The sequence below is a fragment of the Triticum dicoccoides genome, chromosome 5A, assembly GCF_002162155.2.
Source record: "Triticum dicoccoides isolate Atlit2015 ecotype Zavitan chromosome 5A, WEW_v2.0, whole genome shotgun sequence".
In the NCBI taxonomy this organism is placed as follows: domain Eukaryota; kingdom Viridiplantae; phylum Streptophyta; class Magnoliopsida; order Poales; family Poaceae; genus Triticum; species Triticum dicoccoides.
Window position 1 is genome coordinate 575,080,964 of NC_041388.1, and position 9,996 is coordinate 575,090,959.

The following is a 9,996-nucleotide window of genomic DNA, read 5'->3' on the forward strand; positions in this document are numbered from 1 at the left end:
AAAGGCATACACGCTGACGCCATAAATGCTCCAGAACCGATGAACGGGTCGCCCATCCTGAGCACTAGAAAAAAGCAGCCAGCAAAGAGACCCAAAACTATGCTAGAAAAAGCACCTCCAAGCTACTGCGTCATTTTCGGCAACTCACTCATTTCATGGACCTCTAAGCGCGAGTCCACCGTCTCTCGCTTGAGAGTTAAGGCTGAGTATCGTGTTGTGCACAATGTAGCCACCGAGACATGTTGGCTGCACCAACTTTTTGGCGAGCTTTTGGTTCCCATTCCCAAGGCCACGGTGGTGTTCCCTGACAATGTTTTGGCCACTTATCTCATTGCCAACATGGTCCAGCACAAGCGCATCAAGTAAATTGAGTTGGATGTTCATTTCGCGCGCGAGTAGGTACAATTGGGTGAGCTGAAGGTACTTCATGTACCGACCACGTAACTATTCGTCGAAGTCATCATTCCAATATATGCATCGTCGATGCTGCTGCTTAGACTGTTGGGGTCTTGAGTGTGACATGTACATTGCATGCAACCCATGCACGTATAAATCTCCCAGCCGATCTCTCTCTTATCTCTAGCCATGTAATATATCTTGGACATGTCTAGGGAACGGCCGGTTTCTCCCTAGCCATCCGGAACAGCCGTCCCAACAAGGATTTTTTTGTCCCCTAATCTATAAAGGGAAACAATGTGTCCCCCTAATTGATACCTTAATTCAAATAAGAAAAAATATATTCCATACATTAGGAACGGTATCATATAAACAGAAAAAACATCGACATGAACATTAACGCATTTAATTCATTTTTGGATTTTTTGAAACCTATATCTTTCAAACTGCGCGTCGAAATTAAGATACACTTTCACTATTGAAATTCTTGCGGCGTGCTCTTCAAAACTAGATTTCTCATGGGTATGTTTCAATGAACTTTTTTGTGTGCAATTTAGTCCCGTTTGGTGCAACTGCCTAGCTGTTGATGTGCAACTACATGATAGTCAATGTGTGACTTTTTCCTTACGCGTGAATATGTAGTTTTTACTTATGGCACCTCCAACCCAAACTAACCCCTATCAGTGAGATGTGCAACTTCATTTGCTGGCTCTGTTGCCTAGTAGTCAATGTGCAACTTTTCTCATGTCCTTAGATGTCAGTTTTCACTATTTCCTTCCTCCGCCAAGTTCTTAGCAGTGGATGTGCAACTTTAGATGCTGCACCGGCCAACTACTTCATTGTCGGTGTGCAACTTCGTCCCGTACCCCATGGATATGTAGTTTTCACTGCTAGCACCCCATCCCAACTTAAAGGGGGCCTATAGACAACTGATAACCCACAAGTATAGGGTATCAATTGTAGTCTCTTTCAATAAGTAAGAGTGTCGAACCCAATGAGAAGCTAAAGGTAGAATTAATATTCCCTTCAAATTCTATCGACCACCGATATAACTCTATGCACACTTAATGTTTGCTTTACCTAGAACAAGAATAAAAATATTTTGTAGGGATAAAACTAGAACTACTTTACAAAAATAAAACTAGGAGTACTTTGCTAGATAATAAAAGTTAGTTTGTTTTAATAGAGAGCTTTTTGTACCATAAGAGAAAGATTGTCCATAGGCAATTGAATATAACACGATAAATACTTATCATATGCAATGAGGGAGATGCATACGCTAACACACTTTCCGTACTTGGATCATATATATGCACTTATAATTGGAACTCTAGTAAGCATCCACAACTAGTATTAAAGATCATTAAGGTAAAACTAACCATAGCATTAAGCAACAAGTCCTCTTTACTCTCATACGCAACAACCCCCTTACTCAGCTTTAATCTTCTGTCACTCTCGCAACCCATTATAAGAGAATCATAAACATATTGCAACACCTTACAGCGGAAACCCCACATGCTTGGGCGACACAAAGGGCACCATGGGACATCACCATATCAACATAAAACCCATATCAATCACACCATGCGACAATTAACGCGTAGGACCAAAAAGAATCTACTTAAACATCATAGGATGGCCATACATCATTGGATAATAATATATAGCATTAAGCACCATGTTCAAGTAGAGAATTATAGGCCTCTTTTGGTTCATAGGATAGGATTATCATAGGAATATGAATTTTGTAGGAAATGATATGACATGTATCTCAAATCCTACGAGTAGGAATAGGAAACAAGATGTCATTTGGTTGACACCAAAGGAATTTTTTCATTGAGTCTAGGCTCATTTTTATTTTCCTATGAAATGTGGAGGATAGGAACCAATCCTATGTAGGAATAGGAATCTATTCCTATGAACCAAAGGGCTCTAAAGGAAAAAAAATCCTATAAGAATCCTATCCTCTAAAATTCCTATGAAATTCCTCCAAACCAAAGGAGGCCTATAGTGGGAATATAGAGGTTACACCACTGCATAGAGGGGGGGAGGGTTGGTGATGACGGCGGCAAAGTTGTTGGTGTAGATCGCCGTCACGATGGTTCCTCCGGCGGCACTTCGGCGCCACCGGAAGAGAGGCGAAGAAGGCTCGCCTCCTCCTTCTTGGTTGGCCTCCCCCCATAGATGGGAGGAGAGTTTCCCCTCAGGTCCATGGCTGCCATGGCTCCCGGAGGGCAAGAGCCCCTCCGAGATTGGATCTCTTTCTGTTTCTCTTCTGTTTCGTGTCTCTATTTCTGTCCGAAAACCGTTCCTTAGATATCCGGAGATCCGTAACTTCAATCAGGCTGAAATTTTAACACGATTTTTATTTCTCGATATAAGCTTCCTTGCGGCCAAAGAAGGACTCCAACCAATTTACGAGGTGGCCACAAGGCAACCCCGCACGACCTAGGGGTGGTGGCGTCCTGATACCTTGTGAAGGATGTGGGACTCCGTTTGCGTTGATTCTTCCTCCCAAAAATCACATATATTCCAAAATAAATCTCTATAAAATTTTATCGCATTTGGACTTCGTTTGATATGGATTTTTTGTGAAAAAATGCAAAAAACAGGAACGAACACTGGATCATTATGTTAATACCAAAAATAATATAAAATATTACCAAATATATATATATATATATATATATATAAGTTGTAGAATATTTGCATGAAACAATAAGAAAATATAGATACGACGGAGACGTATCAACAACTTTTCTCTACCCTCATGGATATGCAGATTTTCACCAACAATTCTTACCAATGTGATGTGCAACTTCGTCTATTGCCCCGGCCAACTGCCTAACTGACCATGTAGAACTTCGTCTGTCGCCCCTGCCAACTAAAAGTTAACATCCATAAGTAGGAAGGAGGAGGAGTAGCACATCAACTACTAGGCAGCTGGCTGGAACACCAGACTAAGTTGCACATATCTTCGGTAGGAATAGGTGGGGCAGGGTGTGCCGGTGAAAACCATTAGTAGGGCGGGGTGCACATCGACTACTAGGTAGTTGACTAGACAACAGACTAGTCACACATGACAAAAAGTTGCTTTGTCATGGCTAATCCTCATAGAAAATTGGATCATGGGGTAAAAAAATTGGTTTCGAAAAAAGTTGAACAATACAATACTAAAATTACACCATGTAGTAACAGAGTTGCACCATATAGCACCAGAGTTGGCATTTTTTTTTGTCAAAACATATATAAATAAAATCTAGTTTCAAAGAGCGAATTCCAACCATGAAAACGGATCCGGATTCTGACATTCGATTGTGGAGTTATGCCTTTTTGAAAATTTAAAAATCCAGTTAAATGCATCACATGTCGTGCTTCGGTGTCCTCCCTCATATACGTGGACCCAGGTTGCATGGAACCGGATCCTCTAACATTATGAAGGAAAGTCACGGTGCTACAGTATTTGCCTAGTGTAAAATGAATAAGGAAACTCTTAGTAGGTAATTAGTCGGTTATTTACTGTTGGTATTCAATGTAGATATAAATAATTTAAAATTAATTTTATTTCATCATCAATTTATTTGTATGTAATTACTATTAATGAACACAGTAGATCATATTTTGCAAATTAATTTAAGTTATTTTAGTCATAACCATATGGATAGAAAGAAGGAAAGTTATGGTATTATAACTTCTCTAACTTTCCTTCACAATGTTAGAGAATCCGGTTCCAGGTTACATGCAACTTTGATCCTTTGTCGTCTCACATGCGGCCCCATCCCTCCTCTTGCTAGCTGCTTGTCGTTTAGTGTGAGCGCTCAATTTGGCGAGCTAGGGCGCGCGATTAAGGCTTGTTGTTGTTTAGGTGAGTGCCCGATTAGATGAGATAGGGCGTGCGCACAATTAGGGTTTTAGGATACATCTTAACTGCTAGATATTTGGTAGGATTAGAGCATCTCCAACGGCCGCACAAAAATTTGGCGTCCAATACAAATTATAGTGCACCATTTTAGCATTTTTAGTGCGCAGGGACCAACATCGCTTTTGCAGACGCCCGAAAACGCGTGCACAAAAAGCGCACAGTGCAAATTGTGAAGCGCGCGCAATTCGGAGCCCAAAATATGCTGCGCACGATAGTGTTTTTCAGCGCGCGCCCAAAAAATTTTAGCGCTGCAGCATCTGCTAAAACTGTGCGGCGCCCAAAAAAACAAAATTTTAGTGTGCGGAGCTCTTTTTGGGCGCCTGTTGGAGATGCTCTTAGAGAGTATTTGTTTCCAGGGACTCATTGGTCTAGGGACTTAAATAAGTCCCTATAAGTCCCATCTAAACCAAACAGGAGGGACGGACTTAAAGTGGGCATTTGGGACTTATGAAATAAGACTCTTAAAGAGGGACTTATAGGGACTTATAGTTGTAATATGATCTTATAAAGACTTATAAGTCCCAGGAACCAAACATGTAAGGACTTTTTAGGGACTTGAGACTTATAATTTGGGACTAAAAAAAATTCTAGAACTTATGAAAAGTCTTAGGACTTATGAACCAAACAGGACTTTAGTTGATACTTTACTTGAGTTACAGTCGCATCTATTCTCCATTCCTTCTTATATATAGTAATACCACTGCCATATTGACCAGGTAGCCACGGCAACCATACCTAGTGCACCGCGCGCGCGCACACACACACACGGTAGAGGTTGAGCGACTGAGCGAGAAATGGCCGCCTCCGATCAACAACAGCAGGCCCGCAGCAACCGGCAAGGCTTTGTGGACGAGTCCCGGTGGGTGGAGCTGATCCGGCAGTCCCTCCGGGAGGTTCCCGGGGAGGAGGAGGACGACGGCATCCACGTGTCCGTGTTCGACGTGCCGAAGCAGCTGCAGGTGCACAGGCCCGATGCCTACAGGCCGCAGTTCATCGCCCTGGGCCCCTACCACCACTGGCACCCTCACCTGTACGACATGGAGCGCTACAAGATCGACGCCGCCCGCCGCGCGCTCCGCGCGGCCGGCAGCAGCCTGGAGGACATCGTCTCCAAGCTCGCGTGCCACGAGCGCCGGGTCCGCGCACACTACCACCGCCACCTCGACTTCCAAGACGGGACGCTATCCCTCATGATGCTCGTGGACGGCGCATTCCTGCTCGAGTTCCTCGCCATCCACCACCACCACGCCGCCGCCAAGGCCAAGCCAGAGAGGGTCTCCGTCTCTAGCTGGACGTCGAGGATGGCGCACCTCATCGACCTGGGCGGGAGCGGGCGGAAGTCCGCTCACGGCCTCATCCTCCGCGACATGCTCATGCTCGAGAACCAGATTCCGCTCTTCCTCCTCCGTCAGATCCTCCAGGCGACATGTCACTCCCAGTCTCAGTCCGTCGACGAGTCCACCACGCGGCTCACGTGCATGGTGACGGGCCTCATGAAGGAGCTCTGCCCGTTTAAGATGGAGGGCAACTTCCCGGACAAGGAAATTGAGAGGGACATCGGCAAGCATGCGCACCTGCTCGAGCTGCTTTACTACCTGCTCGTGCCCAAGCCCTGTGAAAATTCTGCGCCGGCGTGGTCTGGCCACGTCGACGAGGATATCGAGGAGCAGAGAACGGACGGCGGCGAAGAAGGCCAAGGACCTTCCTCCGGCAGCGGCAGCGAGCACGTGATGCAAGTGCTCGCCACCATGCGGAGAGTCGCGTCGAGGCTCAAGGGCGGCCGCCTCAGCCACGTGATGAAGCCGATCGAGTTTGCTGCCAAGGCGCCGTGGAAGATGCTCACCGGTATACCTGGCATCTCGGCCTTGTCCATGCCCGCGGACACCGGCGAGCAGGCGTCCACCATGAGCCAGGACGAGGAGATCGCGATCCCATCGGTCACCGAACTGGCCAGCAGCGGCGTCCGGTTTGCGCCGACCAACGGCAACCTGTCCACCATCGCCTTCAACCGCAAGACGGCGACGCTCCACCTCCCCGCGGTGACCCTCGACTGCAACACCGAGGTGGTGCTCCGGAACCTGGTCGCCTACGAGTCGTCCGCCGCATCGGGCCCGCTGGTGTTCACCTGGTACACGGAGCTGATGAACGGCATCATCGACACCGACGACGACGTCACTCTGCTCCGCAAGCGCGGCGTGGTGATCAACCGCATGAAGAAGAGCGACGGCGAGGCCGCCAAGCTGTGGAACGGCATGAGCCGCTCGGTGCAGCACTCCAAGGTGCCGGACCTGGACGCGGTCATCGACGACGTGAACCGCTACTACGGCCGGCGGTGGAGCGTCAAGGCGAAGCGGTTCATGCGTAAGTACGTGCTCAGCTCATGGAAGATGCTCACCTTCCTCGCCACCATCAGCATGCTGCTGCTCACCACCTTGCAGGCCTTCTGCTCCGTCTACACGTGCTCCCGGTGGTTCACTGACGTCGTAGTCACGGTCACGCCGACGCCGGCAGAGTAGATCGGTATACGCCTGCGTTCCTCAGCCACCCGGTGTATGCGACGACATAGCGTGATCATGCTTATGGCTTGTTTATTTGCACCTACGGTTTTCAGTTCCTTGCCGGCGAGACCTAATGCTTCAATCTCGGTTGTAGGAGTAGGAATAAAGTTTAAGGTTTGGTGTCCGGTCGTCGATGGCGAGACGATGATGTTGCCTTATGCCGGCGTCGAATAAGTCATCCTCGCCTTGTCCTAGTTTCGGATGTGTGTCGTCTAGAGGCATGTAGAGGATGGTGTGTCTCCCGATCTAGTTCTTCGGTTCTGGTTTTCACTTGTGTAGGCATGTCTCAGGGGTGCCGTTATATGGAGCAAACGGCGTGCTTGTGCAACTTGATCCTTCAGCTCTAGCAAATCGACATGGCTCCAACTAATATTTGAAAACAAAAGGCTTGCTTGAGATCAATCTAAAATCAAGTGGATAGAACGTGTTCAAAAATAAATAAAAACATAAAGTGTGGCATAAGTTTGGTTAAATGGGCTAAAGTGGATGAAACTTTCTTAAATGTGGTAATCTCCATCAAAAATGACAAAAAGAAGGGGTGATAAAATGGAATTGACTCTACATTTTATGTACGCTACCACTAAAAAAGAGCAATTCATGAAATGAAAATGAGCGTGCGCAATTCATTCTTACTAGAAGCCATGTTCATTTTTTTCTAACTTCAAAGATCGAAGGAAATAACTGTGCATCCATTGCGTATATGTGTATCAGTTACGTATCTGTGCATTCATTACATACCATCTTTCTACAAGATTTGTCATATTAACACTATAAATAAGGTCGTTGATGCCACGATGTTGACCTGTGGCTATTTGCAACTACACTCCAAGCTATATAACCACATTGGGCCTTCATAGCCGATCAACATGAAAAGTTGTAGTTTGAGTAAAATTATAGCTTGCTATCTCTCGTGTGGGTGCAACAGTTCTGGCGAATGCATAGACAATTTTAACTTGTTTGGGTTGAGAGTGGGATGCATTAGGAATGGGAGTTTGGCTTGACTTGCAGTTCAAGCTGCAATCAAGATGAACCGTGGATGGTTCACTTTCTGCATTGTGACGTAACTTAATTTGCAAGCATCTCTCGATAACAGCTTCGACGAGGTTGTCTGTGTCCATCAAGACTCGCTTGCATTTATGATACTAGATGGCTCATTACGCCAATTGGCACAGAGACAACCAACAATGCAGAAGCTAATCGAACTATTTGAAACATGAAAAGGAAGTTATGTGAACTATTTCAAGGATGTTTCCTGCAAATGGTCTCCAAGTGATTATGTTTCATAATGCATTTGTATATGCCATGTATTACCAACGACAGTTAACGTGATCATTTTTCATGTCCTTCTTTGGCTCGCTAGAAGAACCCGATAGCCGTTTCGCCCGGTTGTCTCCCAAATATCTGGCCTTTCTGTTTAGACTAAGACATAACCATCCTTTCTACCCAGCCACGTCCTACTCGATCATGCCGGTTTAGCACTATGTATTGTTGTTTATTGGGCAAAAAGAAATAGGGACGTACCAGGGTGGGAAAAACGAACCACCCGCATGGCCGACTCGCACGCGTGCGAGACCCGGGAGGGCCAAGCGGCATGCCAAGCTCTTGCCATCTTGGCCCGGGAGGGCCAGTACGATCAGCAGGGCATTTGTTTTGCAAGTTTAAGTAGTAATTAGTCCAATGATCTCAGCACCCAAATTAATTAATACAAATAAGTTAGCATCCATCATGCACTTGAATTATTTTCACATGTCTCTTTTTGGTTCAAGTTATGTTAAGTGAGGAAGCACGTACTGATCGAACTGTATTCAATTTCTATTTTAGCCAAGACTTTGTCCATATTTTTTCTATCATCTTAACAGCTCGTTATGCTTTTGCTAGGTGATTTGATCAGAAACGATGGTAATGAGTTCAAGTCATAGCCAACGAGAAGCACAAGTGACTGTAGTGGAAGAATAGGGCGAATCACAATAACCATTTATTTGAATATCTCATTATTTATTTGAATATCTCATTATTCCAAAATCCGGATTGTTTGGAGGAGAGATACATCTAAACATGAGTGTAGCCAGCCCGAATACAATTTGGAATCTGTGTAACTCAAGTGTGGCTATGCAAATTTTAGATGGAGTTTGTGGTTACTTATTGGAGTAGCAAATTCCGGTTACCTAGTTAGAAAGTAAGTGGAATCTGAAATGAATTGTTAAATCTGTTTTCTTTGCTTCTGCTAAAGAGAGAAGCCGAGAAATACTGCTATCTTGGTTCTATGGAAGGCTTATTTGTCGGCTGGAACCCCTTCCGACTCAAGCCAATTTGGACAAGAAGAACCCCAAGTCTCTTAGAATCCCTGTGAAGCCACATTCCGCATTACTATTGGAAGACGCCGTGGGTCGTGGGCATGGAGCGGAGGGGAATATATTGCAGCAGTCATGGGTTCCTATTATATTCATTCAAAATAGTACAAAAAACGAATGGTCCTTGTTTTGTCTTAATGAAGCTCCTGGGTTGCTTGATTGATGGGTGAGAAGTTTGAGGACTTGTACATGATATATGAGAGTTAGGAACAAGCTTTGGTAATCCACGTTCTGGTTTTAGGGCAAGGCACAGACCACGTGGTTTGACATTATGAAGGCAACAACTTATATGCTTTCAGTTTAAGATAGGGTTGGGCCGAGAGATAAACCAAAATGGTGTGGTTTGTACATGTGGTCATGGGCTGTAGAGGCCCCATTCCGACCTCTCTCAGTCTCAATGGGAAGTAGTCTATGCTTGGCGCCAGGATGCAGGATGGGAAGGCCCAGGCCCAATCGGTACCTCTGCCTCCGACCTTGTCGCCGCTACATTCTCTGCCATAGCCACCTCCTCTCCTCTGCCACCGAAATCGTAGGACCTCGCCTTCGCGTTCTGCTGTGCCGCAACTTCACCATGCCGGTCTTGCCCAAAACCACTGTAGGGATGCAGCCATCCTGCGAAGAACACCTCCCCATGGTGGCCGCGGACGCCATGCAGTGTGAAATAGGGTGTTCTTGATTTATAGGTCCTTCTTTTGAATGGTTGTTGGCTATTCCTACTTGATGAGAAAAACTAGTTGATGGGTATCCCCTTGCGCAGGGCGCTCCAGTT

General features: G+C 45.8%; 1 protein-coding gene across 1 annotated transcript; it reads left to right on the forward strand.

Moving 5' to 3' along the window:
* The first annotated feature begins 5,112 nt into the window (after nt 1-5,112).
* LOC119297944 (putative UPF0481 protein At3g02645) lies at nt 5,113-7,179 on the forward strand. Its single transcript, XM_037575520.1, has one exon. It carries the CDS (start codon nt 5,113-5,115, stop codon nt 6,832-6,834), a length of 1,722 nt encoding a protein of 573 aa, XP_037431417.1. The 3' UTR covers nt 6,835-7,179.
* Nucleotides 7,180-9,996: the final 2,817 nt, after the last annotated feature.

Excerpts from the sequence above, each read along its gene's own strand:
- LOC119297944 (XM_037575520.1), top strand. The coding sequence starts at position 5,113 with ATGGCCGCCTCCGATCAACAACAGCAGGCCCGCAGCAACCGGCAAGGC.